Source organism: Salvelinus fontinalis, chromosome 11 (assembly GCF_029448725.1).
Source record: "Salvelinus fontinalis isolate EN_2023a chromosome 11, ASM2944872v1, whole genome shotgun sequence".
Classification (NCBI taxonomy): domain Eukaryota; kingdom Metazoa; phylum Chordata; class Actinopteri; order Salmoniformes; family Salmonidae; genus Salvelinus; species Salvelinus fontinalis.
This window is the reverse complement of record NC_074675.1, coordinates 25,874,581-25,897,567: the sequence shown is the minus strand read 5'-3', so window position 1 is coordinate 25,897,567 and position 22,987 is coordinate 25,874,581. Positions and strand designations below refer to the sequence as shown.

Below are 22,987 nucleotides of genomic sequence, written 5' to 3'. Positions count from 1 at the left end.
CACCTATTCCTGTGCCCCCCCATCTTCTGCAACACTTCTTGTGCCCCCCTCCACCTGTACCACTTCCTGTGGCCTCCCCTCCACCATTCCCTGAGACTTATCGTCCACCTTCACCACAATATGTGGCCTCCCCTCCATGGAGTCCACTCTCGTCTGTTGATGTTGGTGATCATGACAATGAGTAAGTCATCCCTGTAAATAATTCAATGTCTTGTTATTACAGAGGAATTGTGGGAAGTATCTGAGCCTTGTTATTCTGAATCTCTTTTTTAGTGTTGACCTCCAATGACTGCTGAAGTTAATGAGCAGCAATGTTGACTCTGCTTTTGCCCCTGATGCCAACCAAATTAACTTGAGGGACAACGTTTATGATTGTGCAATGAGAGGCTTGAAGAGAGCCCGCTTTCATCCGGAGGCAAAAATAAACATTGTTTTTAGGGATGCTGACGGAAAAGGGGCAGCTGATGAGGGTGGTCCCTCAAGGGAATTTCTCCGGCTGCTAATGAGTGCCATCCATTCCTCTGCAATATTTGAGGGACCTGATTGGCATAAATGCCTTTCTTGCAACTCTCAAGGTGAGTTACACTTTTACACCAACAAAGACACGCTTGTTTATGGCAATAAGTATGAATTCAGTATGACATTTGATTTTTGTATGTTATGTAATTTGTCCTTTATTTACTGTTTATCTTCTGTGTGACAGCACTCTATGATGTCTTATACAAGCAGATGGGCCGCATGATTGCTGTCTGTCTGGTACATGGGGGTGTAGAGCCCCAAAATAATTCAGAGAGGCTATACAGGCAAGTGTGTGGCCTACAATCTCCTGTGCCAGAACTGAAAGAAATTGCGGAATATGACTTCAGAGAGAAGTTGGAGAAGGTAAGTCACTTTATACTCAGACGGATGTTATGTTACTGTTAATTTGCACTAAGTTAGCATTTTTTTTAGGGTTGTAGTTGTTCATAAATTCTTTTCCACATGGATTTGGTTTCCTTTTAAGGGTAGTGATAATCAGTTTATTGTTTTGCTAATTTGTCACAAAACACTGTTGACTATTGAACTATCTAAGATCCAGTTAGCACAAACTGTTGACGAGGCACAATCGGCGGTCATGGAAGCCTCCGAACAACTGGTCATGTTGGGTTCAGTGCGATACATTCGTACACTGGAGAGTGATGACCTGGAGGAGTCAGCCACAAAGTTCTACTTAGAAAGCAGGCTACGGGATGCTCTTGAACAGTGAGTTTCCATATATCTAAGGAATCTCATAAGCTCAGTTAAATTCTTCAGGGCAAATTCATTATGGGACTTTTTTTACTTTATAGATTCAAAGAGGGTCTGGAGTGTTTAGGTCTCCTGCCTTACAAGAATAGACACTCAAGCCTCTTCAGAGAAGACTGAGAAGCCAAGTCTAGGTCCAAGAGGCTTCTATACAGCTTCTACCCCCAAGCCGTAAGTCTACCGAACATCCAATCAGACTATTTGCATTGCCCCCCCTCTTTTACGCTGCTGCTACTCTCTGTTATTATCTATGCATAGTCACTTTAATATCTCTACTTACATGTATATATTACCTTGACTAACCGGTACCCCCTATATATAGCCTCGCTATTGTTATTTTGCTGCTGCTCTTTAATTATTTGTTACTTACATTTTTTATTTTTGTTTAGGTATTTTTCTTAAAACTGCATTGTTGGTTAAGGGCTTGTAAGTAAGCATTTCCCTGTAAGGTCTACAGCTGTTTTATTTTTATTTGATTTAAAGAGAATTCATTTAAGGGCACTAATCCAAAATGTTTTGTCACGGTTCTCTAAAGTAGAACCCAGAAGCAGACCAGGACAAGGAGAGTAAGACGAAGGTGAGTATTTATTTACAAGTTTAAATGTAGTGATAGAAAAATCCAAGTAGCGGAGCGGGCAGCGGAGGTGAGTTGATGGAATTGAGTAAGCAGATCCAAGGAAGTAACTAAAGTCACCGACGACCAGGTAGGGATGGGATGAGTGTTCCGGATGAATGACTGTAGACAGAAAAAACAGAGGTAAGTTCAAGGCAAGCAAGACGTACAAAACAACAAAACAAACTCTATCAAACTGGAGGCTGATACGCTGGCACAACATACTGTTCATGGCTAACGATCCGGCAGGGAATGGATGTCAGGTCAGCGCTTATGAAGTGGAGGGGTGATGATCAGGACCAGGTATGCAGATAGCTGATGGGATACAGGTGCGGGTACTCAGAGATCCTCCAACTAGCTACGTCGCCCGGCAACCAGACAGGGTGCGTTCCAGGACACCGGAAAAAACACTCCAGGACAGAACACAGGCAAAAACAGACTCAGGAAGCGGGATTCGTGACATGTTTATTGTATGTCTACCTAGTAAAGTTCGTAATACTGCAGCCAATGTTAATTGGTGACGTGTTCCAAAATGATTGATATTAGGAAAGTTTGCGACAGGATTGGCCATCAGGAAAAAAAAGTTGTGTAGCGAAAGTTTTCAAAAACATTACAACCAACCAGAATCAATTGGACACAGTAATACATAATGCCGCTTTAATATTTTAATACATGTATGATTTCTTAGTTGGTAAACTGAGAATTATGCAAAAAAGTTAAGTCATGTATGTCAAGGTGTAACGCTCGTCGTTAGGTGGAAGAGAGGAGGACCAAATCGCAGCGTGGTACGTTTCCATATTTATTGGAACACTTACTTTAACACGAACAAAACAATAAACAAAACGAAACCAACGACGCTACAGTCTTCAACGAGAGAACATAAAACACATGAACGCACGAACAGGAACAATCACCCACAAACAAACAGTGAGAAACAGCCTACCTTAATATGGTTCCCAATCAGAGACAATGACAAACACCTGCCTCTGATTGAGAACCATATTAGGCCAAACAATAAACCCAACATAGAAACACAAAACATAGATTGCCCACCCAGCTCACGTCCTGACCAACTAAACAAATACTAAACAAAGGAAATAAGGTCAGGAACGTGACAGTACCCCCCCCCCCCCCCCCCCCCCCCCCCCAAGGTGCGGACCCTGGCCGCAAAACCTGAACCTATAGGGGAGGGTCTGGGTGGGCATCTGTCCACGGTGGCGGCTCTGGCTCTGGACGTGGCTCCCACCCCACCATAGTTAATCCCCGCTTCCGTGGCCTCCTCTTAATGGCGACCCTCCATATTAACCCCACTGGACTAAGGGGCAGCACCGGACTGAGGGGCAGCACCGGACTGAGGGGCAGCACCGGACTGAGGGGCAGCACCGGACGGAGGGGCAGCTCCGGACGGAGGGGCAGCTCCGGACTGAGGGGAAATTCCGGCATCGCCGGCGTGACAGGTAGCTCTGGCAGCTCCTGGCTGACTGACGACTCTGGCAGATCCTGGCTGACTGACGACTCTGTCAGATCCTGGCTGACTGACGGCTCTGGCAGATCCTGGCTGGCTGGCGGCTCTGGCGGCTCCTGGCTGGCTGGCGGCTCTGGCGGCTCCTGGCTGGCTGGCGGCCCTGGCGGCTCCTGGCTGGCGGTTAGCTCTCGCGGCTCCTGTCTGGCGGGCGGCTCTGGCGGCTCCTGTCTGGCGGGCGGCTCTGGCGGCTCCTGGCGGCTCCTGGCTGGCGGTTAGCTCTCGCGGCTCCTGTCTGGCGGGCGGCTCTGGCGGCTCCTGGCGGCTCCTGGCTGGCGGTTAGCTCTCGCGGCTCCTGTCTGGCGGGCGGCTCTGGCGGCTCCTGTCTGGCGGGCGGCTCTGGCGGCTCCTGTCTGGCGGGCGGCTCTGGCGGCTCCTGTCTGGCGGGCGGCTCTGGCGGCTCCTGTCTGGCGGGCGGCTCTGGCGGCTCCTGTCTGGCGGGCGGCTCTGGCGGCTCCTGTCTGGCGGGCGGCTCTGGCGGCTCCTGTCTGGCGGGCGGCTCTGGCGGCTCCTGTCTGGCGGGCGGTTCTGGCGGCTCCTGACTGACGGACGGCTCTGAAGGCTCCGGACAGACGGGTGGCTTTGAAGGCTCAGCACAGACGGGCGGCTTTGAAGGCTCAGGACAGATGGGCGGCTCAGACGGCGCTGGGCAGACGGGCAGCGCAGGCGGCGCTGGGCAGACGGACAGCTCAGACGGCGCTTGGCAGACGGGCAGTGCAGGCGGAGCTAGGCAGACGGGCAGTGCAGGCGGCACTGGGCAGACGGCAGACTCTGGCCGGCTGAGGCGCACAGTAGGCCTGGTGCCGGAACTGGTGGTACCGGGCTAAGGACACGCACCTTAAGGCTAGTGCGGGGAGCAGCAACAGGGCGCACAGGGCTCTGGAGACGCAGAGGAAGCCTGGTGCGTGGTGTAGGCACTGGTGGTACTGGGCTGGGGCGAGGAGGTGGCGCCGGATATACCGGACCGTGAAGGCGTACAGGAGCTCTTAAGCACCGAGCCTGCCCCACCTTACCTGGTTTAATGCTCCCCGTAGCCAGGCCAGTGCGGCGAGGTGGAATAGCCCGCACTGGGCTGTGCTGGCGAACCGGGGACAACATGCGTAAGGCTGGTGCCATGTACACCGGCCCGAGGAGACGTACTGGAGGCCAGATACGTTGAGCCGGCTTCATGGCACCTCGCTCGATGCCCACTCTAGCCCTCCGATACATGGAGCTGGAAAGTACCGCACCGGGCTAAGCACACGTACAGGAGACACCGTGCGCTCTTCCGCATAACACAGTGTCTGCCCGTACTCTCGCTCTCCACGGTAAGCACGGGGAGTTGGCGCAGGTCTCCTACCTGACTTCGCCACACTCCCTTTTAGCCCCCCCCCCCCAAGACATTTTTGGGGCTGCTTCACAGGCTTCCGTGCTAGCCGCGTACCTTGATAACATCTCCGTTCCTCCATTCTCCTGTATCCCTCCTCGCACTGTTCCAACGAATCCCAGGCGGTGTCCGGCACTCTCTCTGGATCGATCGACCGGTGCTCTATTTCCTCCCAGGTTGTATAGCCCAGATCCTTCTCCCAAGTCCACGAGTCCTGCGTAATGGGCCGCTGCTGCTGCTGTCGCTGCTGCCCATTACCACGCTGCTTGGTCCGATTATGGTGGGTCATTCTGTAACGATCGTCGTTAGGTGGAAGAGAGGAGGACCAAATCGCAGCGTGGTACGTTTCCATATTTATTGGAACACTTACTTTAACACGAACAAAACAATAAACAAAACGAAACCAACGACGCTACAGTCTTCAACGAGAGAACATAAAACACATGAACGCACGAACAGGAACAATCACCCACAAACAAACAGTGAGAAACAGCCTACCTTAATATGGTTCCCAATCAGAGACAATGACAAACACCTGCCTCTGATTGAGAACCATATTAGGCCAAACAATAAACCCAACATAGAAACACAAAACATAGAATGCCCACCCAGCTCACGTCCTGACCAACTAAACAAATACTAAACAAAGGAAATAAGGTCAGGAACGTGACACAAGGGACTATAATGTTACAATATGTGCAATGTTACCATAAATAAATCTTACAGTAAATATGGACAATTCATTTACCTGTGTTATGGCAATTAAAACAGACATTGTATTTGGTACATAGCTCGTGGTGCAGCAAGTTGATGAGGGTAGTGGAGAAGCACTGGTGGGACTTTTTTGAGTGATGTGACTAAAGGCAGAAAAGGAAATCAGGGGATATCAGAACCTGCTGATCATCTCTGTCAATGTACAGTAGATGGGAGAAAGGTCATTAAGTCTCACCATCTACTTTGTTTTGCTTACGCTGAGGCCGTTGTCCTATCACCATCATGTCAGGTCCCACAGCTCCTTCATGTCCTCATGAATACTAGTGATCAGGTGTACCCTGGTAGTGTTGTCAGCATGTTGAGGTGTTAGGTCCGTTCTGGGGATACACATTCTTGTGATAATGTAAAAAATCTAATTTGTTTTTACAGTGTTTACACCCAGAGGCCTGAGTCTGCTAATCAGTTTGTGGGTCAGGATGGTGTTGAAAGCGGAGCTATAAAAGAAAGCACACTGACATTTGAAAAATGCATAATTGACAAATTTGTTGGGACAATAGGCAAACTGGAGTTGGTCCAGCAAATCTTTTTCTACCGTGTGCTACACAACATCTATTGTTCACGTTTTTAAAATCGATATCGACCTGGCTGCAGTCGAAATGTTAAGAAGCGTCGATATCATGGGGATCTAACTTCTAACGTCCTTTCCTGGTACACCCACACAGACACTGCTGTCAAAAATGTAAATCGGCGGCTCTCCATCCTACGGTGGCTGAAGAAGTTCTGCCTGACGTCAAACATTAAGTGTCGGATTGAAGTATCTGAAAAAATGTAAAGAGAACCATAAGAGAAGACTACTTTTTTTTGTAATCTTTACTGGCACAGTGGTTTTAAAATCATTTCTAATTGTAGTCACTTTCAATTGATTCATTGACTCCAAGAACCATAGATTGTTTGTAGTTCATAACATTAACACACAACTGACATTAAATGTTGCTTGACCGTAGATTGTTTTAATAACATTGGATATTTGATTGGGCTTAATGTTGCATATCTTGCAGTGTTGTGCATGCCAACCAGGTGAGAATCACCAGAATTAACTGTGATACTTGATGAATCAGGTCTTCTCTGCTGCTTTATCAGCCTCCCCCTTGCCCACTCCAAGCTCCTCTGCATGGTTCCCTTCTGCAAGACACAATTGTGTGAAAATAAAGCGGAAGGAATGGGAATCCTATTCCTTTGAAGCAGTACTATATAGTTCTGGGTGTATGCCTGAAGTTGTTATTATACCCTAATTGGCTTCGATGGAATGTGAACGTGCACATTAATTAAAGTCTACTCTGTTCGAAAGCTGATATGTTGTAGCAAACGTTTTACAAGGTTGTCACTGGCCAAATTTGCTTCATGTGAGCTTTTCAGTGTCTTAATGCTAATCGCTAGCATTGAAATGACAGCCAGTCAGGCTGAAGAAGTTGCCTACCTTCAGCTGTTGTTTTGCTTAAATACAAGGTTTTGGGCTAAAAATGTAACACAAAAACATGTCTTGCTTCAGTACTTGCCGATAAGTCACATTTAGGTAGCCTGTCTTCCTTTAGTCAATTATAAAGCAAATTAAAGACAACGTAGTCCAAAAATCGACAACTACCAGGATTAGCGTTAGCCCACAGCAGGATGTTTTTGGAGTATCTCCGTTGTCTTATCTATGTATGCCTGGCCCTGCATTCAAGCTAGTATGTAATTTACCTTGATAGTATTAACATAATCCAATGTGTTTCCATGGCTGTTATAGTAGACATGTTTTTTCAGCAGGGTTTTTAGTAAAACACAAGAGACGCCTTTCACTGCGGCTAGCAGTATGGCCGGGCAGAGTTTGAGGCTAACTATATGATATAATATGTCTGGGGTTCGAGGCTACCAACGTCAGCTAAATTAGCTGGCCAGTATCTGACTTAGCTTATGCTTAGCACTGCTGATCCTGGTGCTAGATTAATGTTAGCTGAATGTTATAGCCAGCGATGAGAAACAGATCCTTCCACTGTAAACTAGCTGATAAACTTTATGATTCAGTAACAACAATTTTAAAAAGACAAAATCGTTACCTTGTGAAGGTTCATACTCTGCTTGCAGTGGAAAAGGAAGTTCCCTCAAACTGTGAAATCTGGTTGAAAGGAAGAGCTAGTGAAATTGGCTGGTAAAATGTGCATATTAAAGAATGCATTAAGTTAGCGTGTGTAGATGTATATTTAGCAGCTGTAGGCGGTAATTTGATGAGTGCAGGACTGCTTGCAGCCGTTTATTTAGCACATGTTGGACCTCCTGCAGGCACATTTGCACGCGCTTATTTGTCACGTGTAGGCGTTAATTTAGCACGTGAAGACGTTAACTTAATGCATGCGCACGTTAATTTAGCGCCTGCACCTACTTACTTTACATGCGTAGCATTAAAAAGACCGCGTTTTGACCTTGTGCTTCACAACCCAAACGGCGTTCCATAGGACTCGATCCAGGATCTCTAGTGATACTCCTAGCAGTGTCTTAGACCACTGCGCCACTCGGGAGGCCTCAATTTGACTTTTTATTCACCCTCAATCTGTATTCAGAATGACTCAGGGTTAGAAATATTGTAAAAGGAGACTACCTAAACCATTTTAACTGGAACAACCATTTCAGTAATGGGGGCAATAAATCTAACTAAATGATTGGATTAGTTTAGAATAATTGATGTTATTTATTTATTATTTATTAATGAATCAATCAATGTACATGCAAAAACACAGGTATTAAAAACAATCCCCCAAAATCTTGCTGCGGTAGAGCATGCTGGGAAATATAATAATGATGTGCGTGGTTTTGATGGGGAATGTTTTACTCCCTACAGAGTAAAACTGACACAATAACACTCTCGCTCTCAACACTGGTTATTAACACCAACAGTGGGGTTACTTTACACCACTCTTACAGATTTAATTTAACTCTTGAATAAACACTATAAATGTGACACTGAAAAATCAACACTAGGTAATACTGGTCAAGTTTCTGTGCCTAATCGCTGGGGTCAAATTTGAAACCAGCCATTTGGCAACAAACTGAAGCATATCAACTTTCCCACAGTAAAGCTTATGAAGGGCTAATGATATGTACATTAATCTTCCAACATTACCATGGGTTGAAGAACTGAATGTGGCAATATTCAGAATGAGTCAAATTACCGTTTTCTTCTTTTCATGCAGAAAGGTTAATAAATTCATTCATGAATACTTTCCTGAACCTAAAGATCAGGAAAGAAAATGTATCTACCAATTGGTGCTGAAACAGAGACAGATATATTTGGATGGCTTTCTTTCATTGATCCCTAATATTCTCAACCCGTTCTCTCGATATATTCTAATGAGTCTGTCGACAAAAGTCAAACTAAAAGTTACACCGTATTTAAAGGGATGGCTTAAAGATAAATGTACTGAAAACCCTATTGAATGAAAACTCCACGAGAAAGCATTTTTTATTCAGATCACGCAAGTTAACTGCAGTGCACGTTATGAGACTGAATAAGGTACGTCTGAATTCCAAATACTGAGTAGGAAAGGCATGCTTAGCAAAGGTATACAGGTCTGAATCGGCGCCTAATGGCGTCAGCACTGTGTTAATTTAACACTAAAAAGTGTGGACCCGTATAGACACTGGCCGAGTGTTAAATGTAATTCTGTCAGTGTTGATTTAACACTGGAGAATTTGCTATGTGGGTGCTTGCGTGTCAGAACCGGAGCAGGATAAAGTCACTAATTGGGCAGTTGAAATTGGCGAGGGGACACATTTTTGGGGGGTTCTTGCATTGGAATTACATTGAATTCTGTTAATATCATGCCATATCACAATAAGCATAGAGTTCAAATGCAGACTCCGAGATCATTGAGTGCTTTTGAAGTGACAGGTTGGCGCAACATCTCTGCTCCACTGTATCAGTATAAAATAGGTGCCTTATGGAGATCGCAAGGTCAAATATTCTGCAGGAAGCAGGCAGGTAGAGGTGCAAATGAGTGTTGGATTTATTTACACTGCGCTGGTGTTTCAAAGATGATGGTGATGTTTACAAATGTAATGTTATATACAAAGTTCTGAATTGAAAATGTCAGCATTCAAAAGAAAAAGCCTCTCATCAGGCAAAACCTGTCTTAACCAATAAAGCACAGGTGGAGTCTACCAGGCTCGGACACAGACTCCACTTTAGTTACCCAAAAGTTAATTAACTACAACGTTCCCAAACCGGCACTCAAATACATTTGGCCACACCTATTCTTGGCGCACAGGCCAGGTACAGTATATATATGTGCGCTTAAGCACGTGCGTTCACACAACATTAAACATGACGGAGAAACAGGACATATGCTCTCCAAACAATGACAAGAAGAAATTGTCAGTAAACTGGTAAATGCAATTAAATAAACAAAAAGTTCTGTATTGTTTGTGAGCTCTCCAAACAATGTTTCCACTTGGAGAATGAGAATGGTATGAATGTACTGTATATTATATTTCATGAATTATCAACATTTCAGTAACCAAACATTCTAAATTAATGGGGGAATGTGTTGGGATAAACAGTAATTTAACTGATGAATATATATTTCACAGGGCACTGAAAACATTGGCAAACAATTGACACAATTAAACAAATAGTGCACATGAATTGGCTTGAGTTATTGCGCAATAGAGGAGAGAGACGTGCCTACAGGGCGTCTTCGCGACACACCATTCTGCTTGTTCTTGTCTCAACATTTTAAATCATGCTCGAGACACGTTCCTCGAACCAGTAACCTCATAAACCACTCCCCTTCAACGCACACACTACTCAAACTTATGGACATGTAACTGCAAGGCAGAATGGCACATTCCAAACGAGCACTGGGTACATGATACATATTGACCAACATGGTATGTCCATTTGGTGAACAAAAATATAAACACAACATGTAAAGTGTTGGTCCCATATTTCATGAGCTGAAATAAAATATCCCAGATATTTTCCATACTCACAAAAAGCTTATTCCTCGACATTTTTAGCACACATTTATTTACATCCCTATTTGTGAGCATTTCTCCTTCGCCAAGATAATCAATTCACCTGACAGGTGAGGCATACCAAAAAGCTGATTAAACAGCATTATCATTACACAGGTGCACCTTGTGCTGGGAACAATAAAAGGCCACTTTAAAATGTGCGGTTTTGTCACACAACATCACATCTTTTGAGAGAGCATGCAATTGGCATGCTGACTTCAGGAATGTCCACCAGAGCACTGAATGTTCATTTCTCTACAATAAGCCGCCTCCAACATTGTTTTAGAGAATTTGGCAGTACTTCCAACCAGCCTCACAACTGCAGACCACATGTAACCACACAAGCCCTCCACCTGAGGAATCATCAGAGACCAGTCACCCGATGAAACTGAGGAGTATTTCAATTTTTGTCATTTAGCAGACGCTCTTATCCAGAACGACTTACAAGTGCATACATTTACATACTGGTCCCCTGTGGGAATCAAACCCACAACCCTGGCATTGCATGCACCATGCCCTACCAACTGAGCCACACAGGACTATTTATGTCTGTAATAAAGCCCTTTTGTGGTGAAAAAGGTATTCTGATTGGTAGGGCCTGGCTCCCCAATAGGTGGGCCGCACCCCTGCCCAGTCATGTGAAATCCATAGATTAGGGCCTAAACTCTGTCCACTAACCTTTTGGCGATGCGGGGGCACACACTTCCCTGCATGGGCCTTTGTTGAAGCAGGTAATGGAGCATTCTCTCCAAACGATGCACAGTGGATATTGGGTCGACCCCCCAGCATTGACACAATTTCTGTGCCACACCGAGGAACATTTTGCAGTGCAGTCATTTCCTCTCCAAGCCCAGGAAAATGGTCAGAGCATACCCTCTCCTCTCCAGGCTCGGGAGAGAGCTCAGTCATAATAAATTCAGTGTGACTTCCGTTGAGATCTCCCCATAGGAACAGCAGAGGAGGAGCAGGAAGGAAACAGTTTGGCATCCAACACGGCATCCTCACCAGGGCCTGACTATTGAGGTACAGGGCCAGTTTCCACTAGCTACCACAGCCTCCAAGTCAACATTGGCAATATTGCTGCCATTTTTGGTCTTGATTTAAGGTTAGGGTCAAGCATAAGGTTAGCAGTGTGGTTAGGGTTAGGTTTAAAATCACATTTTAAGAAGATACATTTAAGAAATAGGAGAGGTTTATGACTTTGTGGCTGTGGGAACTAGTGACAACCCCCTGGGACCTGACTGTAAACTTGACCCCGCCCAAATAAATCCAAATCAAATATTACAGGCAGAGGCGTATCACCTTAATCACTTAGCCTACCATACAGATGAGAAGTGTTTTCTCCTGCTTTTTATGGAAACCCAAAGGAGTCATACATAACCACCCCAGTGGCTTTCCATAGCCCCCCCTACGCACACTGTGGTGCACTCTGTCCATTGTGCTGACGCAGCGGAGATGCACATTTTTTCTCATTTGAACTTATTTGCTATTTTTCTATAGGGACATAAAACAAAAACTGAGAGGGCTCATGTTTGAACTGAGGGAGCTTAGCCCCCTTTTAGCCCACTCGCGGAACCGGATACGGTGCGTGTGTCTGCCAACCAGCAAGCGATCCAGAGAAAGCCAAAGGACAAAGGCTAAAGGACAGAAGAAAAGGGAAAGGGGACATTAAGGTGAAGCAGTCCTCTAAAGACACAAAAGACAATAATACAAGAAACAACACTTCTATTGCCTCTCCCTCTACGATACGCACTCCCGGTTTGGTTTGGAGCGAGTAGTTGCATTCCGCTTTGCTCCACAGGTAGTATTACAGGTAGTATTACATTTCATTTCATTACAGTACAACAGTTTGATTTGTTTGATCTTAGCTGGCTACATAGCCGTCTTTGTTTCCAAGATAATTGTGTAGTCTAGAGTAATTGTCGAGGTTACCTAGCCAGTTAGAGGTTACCTAGCCAGCTACACTTTCAAACAAAGTCAACAACGCAGCCACTGCTAGCTAGCCTATTTCACCAGCCAGCAGTACTATATCATTTTAGTCAATAAGATTTTTTGCAACGTAAGCTTAACTTTCTGAACATTCGAGACGTGTAGTCCACTTGTCATTCCAATCTCCTTTGCATTAGCGTAGCCTCTTCTGTAGCCTGTCAACTATGTGTCTGTCTATCCCTGTTCTCTCCTCTCTGCACAGACCATACAAACGCTTCACACCGCGTGGCCGCTGCTACTCTAACCTGGTGGTCCCAGCGCGCACGACCCACGTGGAGTTCCAGGTCTCAGGCAGCCTCTGGAACTGCCGATCTGCGGCCAACAAGGCAGAGTTCATCTCAGCCTATGCTTCCCTCCAGTCCCTCGACTTCTTGGCACTGACGGAAACATGGATTACCACTGATAACACTGCTACTCCTACTGCTCTCTCCTCGTCTGCCCACGTGTTCTCGCACACCCAGAGAGCTTCTGGTCAGCGGGGTGGTGGCACTGGGATCCTCATCTCTCCCAAGTGGACATTCTCTCTTTCTCCCCTGACCCATCTGTCTATCGCCTCCTTTGAATTCCATGCTGTCACAGTTACCAGCCCTTTCAAGCTTAACATCCTTATCATTTATCGCCCTCCAGGTTCCCTTGGAGAGTTCATCAATGAGCTTGACGCCCTGATAAGTTCCTTTCCTGAGGATGGCTCACCTCTCACAGTTCTGGGTGACTTTAACCTCCCCACGTCTACCTTTGACTCATTCCTCTCTGCCTCCTTCTTTCCACTCCTCTCCTCTTTTGACCTCACCCTCTCACCTTCCCCCCCTACTCACAAGGCAGGCAATACGCTTGACCTCATCTTTACTAGATGCTGTTCTTCCACTAATCTCATTGCAACTCCCCTCCAAGTCTCTGACCACTACCTTGTATCCTTTTCCCTCTCGCTCTCATCCAACACTTCCCACACTGCCCCTACTCGGATGGTATTGCGCCGTCCCAACCTTCGCTCTCTCTCCCCCGCTACTCTCTCCTCTTCCATCCTATCATCTCTTCCCTCTGCTCAAACCTTCTCCAACCTATCTCCTGATTCTGCCTCCTCAACCCTCCTCTCCTCCCTTTCTGCATCCTTTGACTCTCTATGTCCCCTATCCTCCAGGCCGGCTCGGTCCTCCCCTCCTGCTCCGTGGCTCGACGACTCATTGCGAGCTCACAGAACAGGGCTCCGGGCAGCCGAGCGGAAATGGAGGAAAACTCGCCTCCCTGCGGACCTGGCATCCTTTCACTCCCTCCTCTCTACATTCTCCTCTTCTGTCTCTGCTGCTAAAGCCAATTTCTACCACTCTAAATTCCAAGCATCTGCCTCTAACCCTAGGAAGCTCTTTGCCACCTTCTCCTCCCTCCTGAATCCTCCTCCCCCTCCTCCCCCCTCCTCCCTCTCTGCTGATGACTTCGTCAACCATTTTGAAAAGAAGGTCGACGACATCCGATCCTCGTTTGCTAAGTCAAACGACACCGCTGGTTCTGCTCACACTGCCCTACCCTGTGCTTTGACCTCTTTCTCCCCTCTCTCTCCAGATGAAATCTCGCGTCTTGTGACGGCCGGCCGCCCAACAACCTGCCCGCTTGACCCTATCCCCTCCTCTCTTCTCCAGACCATTTCCGGAGACCTTCTCCCTTACCTCACCTCGCTCATCAACTCATCCTTGAACGCTGGCTACGTCCCTTCCGTCTTCAAGAGAGCGAGAGTTGCACCCCTTCTGAAAAAACCTACACTCGATCCCTCCGATGTCAACAACTACAGACCAGTATCCCTTCTTTCTTTTCTCTCCAAAACTCTTGAACGTGCCGTCCTTGGCCAGCTCTCCTGCTATCTCTCTCAGAATGACCTTCTTGATCCAAATCAGTCAGGTTTCAAGACTAGTCATTCAACTGAGACTGCTCTTCTCTGTGTCACGGAGGCGCTCCGCACTGCTAAAGCTAACTCTCTCTCCTCTGCTCTCATCCTTCTAGACCTATCGGCTGCCTTTGATACTGTGAACCATCAGATCCTCCTCTCCACCCTCTCCGAGCTGGGCATCTCCGGCGCGGCCCACGCTTGGATTGCGTCCTACCTGACAGGTCGCTCCTACCAGGTGGCGTGGCGAGAATCTGTCTCCGCACCACGTGCTCTCACCACTGGTGTCCCCCAGGGCTCTGTTCTAGGCCCTCTCCTATTCTCGCTATACACCAAGTCACTTGGCTCTGTCATATCCTCACATGGTCTCTCCTATCATTGCTATGCAGACGACACACAATTAATCTTCTCCTTTCCCCCCTCTGATAACCAGGTGGTGAATCGCATCTCTGCATGTCTGGCAGACATATCAGTGTGGATGACGGATCACCACCTCAAGCTGAACCTCGGCAAGACGGAGCTGCTCTTCCTCCCGGGGAAGGACTGCCCGTTCCATGATCTCGCCATCACGGTTGACAACTCCATTGTGTCCTCCTCCCAGAGTGCTAAGAACCTTGGCGTGATCCTGGACAACACCCTGTCGTTCTCAACTAACATCAAGGCGGTGACCCGTTCCTGTAGGTTCATGCTCTACAACATTCGCAGAGTACGACCCTGCCTCACGCAGGAAGCGGCGCAGGTCCTAATCCAGGCACTTGTCATCTCCCGTCTGGATTACTGCAACTCGCTGTTGGCTGGGCTCCCTGCCTGTGCCATTAAACCCCTACAACTCATCCAGAACGCCGCAGCCCGTCTGGTGTTCAACTTTCCAAAGTTCTCTCACGTCACCCCGCTCCTCCGCTCTCTCCACTGGCTTCCAGTTGAAGCTCGCATCCGTTACAAGACCATGGTGCTTGCCTACGGAGCTGTGAGGGGAACGGCACCTCCGTACCTTCAGGCTCTGATCAGGCCCTACACCCAAACAAGGGCACTGCGTTCATCCACCTCTGGCCTGCTCGCCTCCCTACCTCTGAGGAAGTACAGTTCCCGCTCAGCCCAGTCAAAACTGTTCGCTGCTCTGGCACCCCAATGGTGGAACAAACTCCCTCACGACACCAGGTCAGCGGAGTCAATCACCACCTTCCGGAGACACCTGAAACCTCACCTCTTTAAGGAATACCTAGGATAGGATAAAGTAATCCTTCTAACCCCCCCCCCCCCCTTAAAAGAGTTAGATGCACTATTGTAAAGTGGTTGTTCCACTGGATATCATAAGGTGAATGCACCAATTTGTAAGTCGCTCTGGATAAGAGCGTCTGCTAAATGACTTAAATGTAAATGTAAATGTAAATGTAAATGTAAAGCGAGAGAGAGATAGCAAAAAATTACAGAAAGAGCGAGATCCTGCTCTGGGGAAGAGACGGGGTCATTCAGCCTTTCTCTACCCAGTGGTGTGTGTGATCAGTGTGAGCGGCAGGATATCCTATGAGCGTGTAGATGATAAAAGCTAACGAGGACCATTGTCAATATCCTCTTTTGCTGCTGTATTCAATTGTAACATAATGGAGTTTTGACGTTGAAGATGGAACAACCCTTCATTTCTATAACCATAAAAGTGTGTGTGGGACCAGAAGTCCCCACAAGAAATGTAAACAAACAAACAAACATTTGACCAACTGGGGACATTTTGTTGGTCCCCACGAGGTCAAATGCTATTTCTAGGGGGTTTAGGGTTAAGGTTAGAATTACATTAAGGGTTAGGGTTAGGAGTTAGGGTTAGTTTTAGGGTTAGGAGCTAGGGTTAGGTTTAGGGTTCGGGGTTAGAGAAAATTGGATTTTGAATGGGACTGAATTGCAGGTCCTCAAGGTTAGCTGTACACGACTGTGTGTGTGAGTGTGTGTTTTTGTCTTCGTGTGTGTGTGTGTGTGTGTGGGTGTGTGTGTGTGTGTGTGTGTGTGTGTGTGTGTGTGTGTATGTAAAAACAAGCAGCTAGACCACTCCATATCAGTTTCCACAATTTACTTGACAAACTGAATTATATGTTTTGATATAAACACACACCATGGTGGTCTGGAGTTGAAGCGCATATCACTCTGGTATTTCAATTTACATTACATGCAGGGTCCCTGTGGAGACAGTCAACGCTTCAAGTTTTACACGGAGAAAGAGAGTGGAGAGAGAGAGAGAGAGAGACAGAGTAAGAGAGAAAGAGATGGAGTGAGACAGAGAGTGAGACAGAGAGTGAGACAGAGAGAGAGACAGATGGAGATGGCAGTGTGTGTGTCTGTGAGAGCGTGACTTGAAGGCTTTCCCTTGATTGTTTTATCACATAAGTGCCTCTACTTTCCCGTGTGTGTACGCTGGAGAAAAACAAGATAAACAGACGAAAAGAGCTGTAAATGTTTCATAGCTTGTTTTTTAGGCAGAGTGTGTGTGTTTTCGCTCATTATGATGTGTGACAGAGCATCTGAAGTTGCCTGCCATGTGTGTGTGTTGATGTGTGCGTGTGTGTGTGTGTGTTTACGTGCTTGCTTGCATGCGTGCCATCTGGAGTGGCTGACACTTGCTTACCTGTCCTGTCCTCAGGATGAAGAGTCCACATGCTGCTGATGAGAGGAGAACTGTTTGATCCTTGGACTGAAGTGAACGGGACAGTCACCTCTATAGACCAGAGGGGACATCAAAGTAGAGGAAAGCTCCTTCAGTACCAGAGAACCAACAAACACACAGGACCACTGGAGAGACTGGAGGCCTATTGAAAGAAGTAGTGGAATAAAATAGAACAGAATCGCTGTATCAGGATTGCTTACAACCAGTCAGTGGATAGCAGTGAATACTTGTCCGTTATGGACCTTTGAGGTGAGCAAAAGATGAGGCAGTCCTAATCAGTTCTGATAGAATAGAGGTGAAGTGTTGCTTTTAAGAACAGTACAAGACGGCTCCACTGCACCCGCAATCTGTCTGGAGCGCAAAGACCTGGACCCAGGCCAACTGAACATCCATGGGAATATCCTGCCTTGCTTTTCTCTGCTTCAATGACTCACTCCAGCTGTTATGGATTTAAAATATCTATTTATATGATATTAACCAGAGGAATTACACGGCCAATTGACCGTCTAACACTGAGATTTTCTCTGTGTACTGTACGAGTTTTTTAATGGAAGACCAACCAGATCCCATATCCCCTATACATATAAAGATGATTACATTTCAGCTGGCTGGCATTGCTATTTATGATCTGTAATACATTATTAATGCATTGCAGAGAGAGGATATTCCCTTAACGTACACAATGTTTCATCATGAGCTATTAGATGTAATGTACAGATGTACATATGTAAGCCTTTTACTGTCTCTACTGCTTACGCATGAGAGGGAGGATAACTTGCACACAAGAATGTGCATACTCTCACGCACAGAGGCATGCACACACACACACAGGAATGGACACGGACACACACGGATACACACACGGACACACATGGACACGGGGACACACACACGGACACGGACACGGACACACACACACACACACAGGGACACACACACACACGGGGACACACACAGGAATACACACGCAGACGCACGCAAGTAGCAGAGCCGGATTTGATGTTTAGAGAAATCCCACAGTGGTTAACCAGTCAGCTCTTACAGGACCTGGAAAGCTGGCTCACCACACAGGATCTGTCAGCAGTGTGTGTGTGTGTGTGTGTGTGTGTGTGTGTGTGTGTGTGTGTGTGTGTGTGTGTGTGTGTGTGTGTGTGTGTGTGTGTGTGTGTGTGTGTGTGTGTGTGTGTGTGTGTGTGTGTGTGTGTGTGTGTGTGTGTGAGTAGGGGTTGACGGTGAAAGCAGCCATTGTTCAGTGGTGCTGCGGTAGAGAGAGGAGCCTGAAGATTAGAGGAGTCCCACAGGTCCACTGGCAGGTGGAGAGAACTGCCTGCCCGCTGCTGATGTGTGTGTGTGTGGGGGGGGGGGGGGGGGGGGGGGGGGGGTTGCGTGCGTGCGTGTGTGCATCCATCCGTCCGTCTGCTGTGTGTGTAAGACAGCCTGAGGCCCCTTCTCCTCTGATCGACAGCCTGTCCCAAAGAGGCCAGCTAGCCTGTCATCCTCAGTCTCCTGCTGCAGCCAATTAAAGGGCTACTGCTGGGAAAGAAGAAGAGGAGGAGCAGAAGAGGAGGGGGAATGTAAGGAGGAGTAGAAGGAGAAGGAAAGGGGAGAGGAAGACACTCTATATGCAGCGTTCACGTGCTAGTCGGAACTAGGAAACTCGAAAATGTCAGAGTTTCCTAGTTCCGACTAGCATGTGAACGCGACACCAGTACACAGACCATGTCTCACACCCTATTACCTGTACAGAGCCTTTCATAAGTGGTGCACTATTTGGGAATGGGGCTGTGGCCACAGATTTACAGTCGTCCTACAGGTGTGGAATCATAACTGCCTGGTTTAGATGTCATGTGTTGTCGTCTACAGGGCTACAGGCAGAACGCTGCCTGTAACAGGATAATACATTGTGCGAGACGCCACGAGAGATCCCATCAGATCACTGAGTGTGTGGCTATGCACTGTAGGAGAGAGTTGATAGATTGCTACAGGAGGTGCAGTGTCAGAGCCCTCTTCCAACTCTAGTAGCTCTACAGTAACTCTGACAGAGGCTCGCTCTGCACTCTGCAGGTGATAGCTTCATTTCTTAGACTGCTACGGATTTCAGCACCAGAATTTATAGCCATCCGCACTTCTTCCTGAATCCACTGTAGACATACAGTAAGTCTGCTGTAATGTATTATCATCCAGGCGGCAGCAGAGAGGTAAAACACTTAGAGCTAATCTACACCACACAGACAGAATCTCTAGAGTCATTCCCATACCTGACGCACTGTTTTAATCATGATGGATATGGGTTAGTGGGCACACATTCACACACTGGCGCAGATGGGGACCTTTTAGGTATGGAACCCAGCGTGTGTCTAAGTAGACGTGTGAGTGGTTGCGTGTGTCTGTGTGTGCGTGCGTGTGGGAGAGAGAGAGCGAACGAGAGAGAGAGAGCGGATGCGTGAGCGTGTGGAATTGTGTGTGTAGGCCGGCAAGAAGTTTCTGTGTGTGAGTAAGCCTTGCAGCGCTTTCGCAGTTCAGATGAACGGCCGAGGGAATGCCAGTCAGAGAAATCACAGTAAGGTTTAATGTTACACAGAGGAGGCACTCGATCCAACACACATAATTGATTCTGAGCCATGAAATGTTGTGTAATAGCTGGACGTGTCAGTGTCTCTGACAAAGGGGAACGTTTGTGTGTGTGCGTGCGTGTGTGTGCGTGCGTGTGCGCGAATGGGGAAACGGAACACATCAGATCTTCACTCTCTCATTTAGGCACACTGTAAAACATTTCTTGCAATTTTTACAGTAACTTACTGGCAGCACAGTAGCCAGTAGGTTACTGTAAATTTACAGTAAATAATTGGCAGCCCAAAAGACAGTAAATTACTGTAGATTTGCAGGACTTTACCGAAGCACAAATTTACAGCACATACAGAAACATGCTGCAATTCTAGAATTCACAGTGCATTACTGGGAGCACAGTGGTTAGTAAACTGTTATATTTACAGTGGTTAGTAAACTGTTATATTTACAGTGGTTAGTAAACGGTTATATTTACAGTGGTTAGTAAACGGTTAGATTTACAGTGGTTAGTAAACGGTTAGATTTACAGTGGTTAGTAAACTGTTAGATTTACAGTGGTTAGTAAACTGTTAGATTTACAGTGGTTAGTAAACGGTTAGATTTACAGTGGTTAGTAAACTGTTAGATTTACAGTGGTTAGTAAACGGTTAGATTTACAGTGATTAGTAAACGGTTAGATTTACAGTGGTTAGTAAACTGTTAGATTTACAGTGGTTAGTAAACGGTTAGATTTACAGTGGTTAGTAAACGGTTAGATTTACAGTGGTTAGTAAACGGTTAGATTTACAGTGGTTAGTAAACGGTTAGATTTACAGTGGTTAGTAAACGGTTAGATTTACAGTGGTTAGTAAACTGTTAGATTTACAGTGGTTAGTAAACTGTTAGATTTACAGTGGTTAGTAAACTGTTAGATATTCAGTGGTTAGTAAACGGTTAGATATTCAGTGCAGGTAGTGCCAACGACGAGCAGTATTTCTGTTTTAATTGTTTCAATTGTTTCAAACCTATTTTGTTATTTGTATTTCACTCACCTGCACTACAATACAATTCATTAATTTTGTAAAAGTTTAATTAGAATACATGTATTTCCTATTTTCTACATGTAATATATATAAAAATAAGTGGACACCCCTTCAAATTTGTGTATTAGGCTATATTCAGCCACACCCGTTGCTGGCAGGTGTATAAAATCGAGCACACAGCCATGCAATCTTGGCAGAAACATTGGCAGTAAAATGGCCTTACGGAAGAACTGTGACTTTCAACGTGGAACTGTCATAGGATGCCACCTCTCCAACAAGTCAGTTCATCAAATGTTTGCCCTTCTAGAGCTGCCCCGGTCAACTGTAAGTGCTGTTATTGCTAAGTGGAAATGTCTAGGAGAAACAACGGCTCAGCAGCTTAGTGTGGGACACAAGCTCACAGAACGGGACCGCGAGAGTTGAAACCCGTGCTTCCAACTTTGTGGCAACAGTTTGGAGAAGGCCCTTTCCTGTTTCAGCATGACAATTCCCCGTGCACAAAGCGAGGTCCATAGAGAAATGGTTTGTCGAGGTGTGTCGAGATTAGTGTGGAAGAACTTGACTGGCCTGCACAGAGCGCTGACCTCAACCCCTGTCAGGACCCGGTGCGAGAAACAGTCACTAATAATCGTCAGAACCCAGAAGATGAGGCAGACACAGCAGTACTAGAGATGGTGGTTTAATTAACCTCTTGAGAATACAGGGGGTGCTATTTTCGCATTAGCATAATTTGCTCTACAGATTAAACTGCCTCTTATTCAATTATTGCTCTTACTATATGCATATGAATCATAAAATTGGAAAGAAAACAATCCCTAGTTTCTAAATCCGTTTCAATTTTGTCTCTGAGTGATACAGAAGTCATTCAACAGCACTTTCCATGACCAAGAACATAAAATCAAGATGTTTATGCTGGCTTCAAAGCTCTGCCTATATATGGTCGTGCCTCCTATGACCCGAAACACAACTCACTGGCCTTCCTCTGGGTGTCTAGAGGACGTCAGAGGAAAAATTTCTTGTCTATCTGGGACTGACGTGAAATGAGAGCAAAATCTTTGGCATGACCGACAACTTCCGGTTCTCTGTTGCATGGAAATTGGAGCTACGTTTGTCTTCTGTTGTGCGGCCATTATTATCTCCGTGTCGAAGTTTGTTTGATACATGTGACCAGATCATCGTAATGTATGTTTTTTCAATATAGTTTAATCAGATTATTTGAATTTTTTAGGGAGTTTTTCGGTGTTCCGTTGTTAGATTTTAGTATCGTTTGAGAAATCCGTGCCACTCGACCGGTACCTGTGCTAAATGGAGTGGGAAAGGAACGACTCTGAACGGAACCAACAACTCATCTTGACAAAGGACACTTTGATCAACATTCTGATGAAAGATCAGCCATAGTAAGACCCAATTTACGATGTTATATCATATCTGTTGTGCATGTGATCTTGCCGTGGGCGCCCAGCCGAATCTGCCTGGTATAGCTATGCTAATTTAGCGCTACATTTTGTTTTCGTTATAAAACATTTAAGAAATCTGAAATATTGTTTGGATTCACCAGATGTTGGGCTTTCAATATCTGTACGCTGTGTATTTTTCTGAAATGTTTTAAAATGAGTAATTAGTTATATGACGTTGGTCTCTGTAATTGTTCTGGCTTGGTCGGCACCTTTTCAGATTGCAGCTGCAATGTAGAACTGTGATTTATACCTGAAAAATGCACATTTAAAAAAAAAAAACTATGCTATACCATAAATATGTTATCAGACTGTCATCTTATGAATTTGTTTCTTGGTTAGTGGCTATATATATTTTTATTTAGTCGAATTAGTGATAGCTACTGACGCAGGGAAAAACTGTTGGGAGTGAAAAAATCCTCTCCTTTGCTAACGTGGTTAGCTAATAGATTTACATATTGTGTCTTCCCTGTAAAACATTTTAAAAATCTGAAATGGTGGCTTTATTCACAAGACCTGTATCTTTCATCTGGTGTCTTGGACTTGTGATTTAATGATATTTAGATGCTACAAGTTACTTGTGACGCTATGCTAGCTATGCTAATCAGTGGGGGGTGGGGGGGGGGGGTGCTACCGGATCAGGGTTGGTGACTCGTGAGAAGTTAAAGAACAAAATCTTCAGGCAAAGAAACTAAATCCACAATGTCCAAAAATAAAGCCAAGAGGCACAAAATGGAAATCCTCCAAAATACAAAAGAAACTCCACAAAGTGGTAAAAAACAGCAGGGAAAAAACAAACCTCAAAAGACTACTCAAAATATACACAAGAACTAAACCAGAGAACCTCTGGAAAATCCAATAAAATAAATATCTGTAAAGA

At 45.9% G+C, this 22,987-nt stretch overlaps 1 protein-coding gene across 1 annotated transcript; it reads left to right on the top strand.

The window, feature by feature from the left end:
- Nucleotides 1–294: 294 nt before the first annotated feature.
- LOC129865375 (G2/M phase-specific E3 ubiquitin-protein ligase-like) lies at nt 295–17,622 on the top strand. The gene is made up of 5 exons (XM_055938123.1): nt 295–575; nt 704–882; nt 1,073–1,242; nt 1,329–1,455; nt 17,040–17,622. Exons 1-4 carry the CDS (start codon nt 302–304, stop codon nt 1,402–1,404), a joined length of 699 nt encoding a protein of 232 aa, XP_055794098.1. The 5' UTR covers nt 295–301; the 3' UTR covers nt 1,405–1,455; nt 17,040–17,622.
- The last annotated feature ends 5,365 nt before the right edge of the window (nt 17,623–22,987 follow it).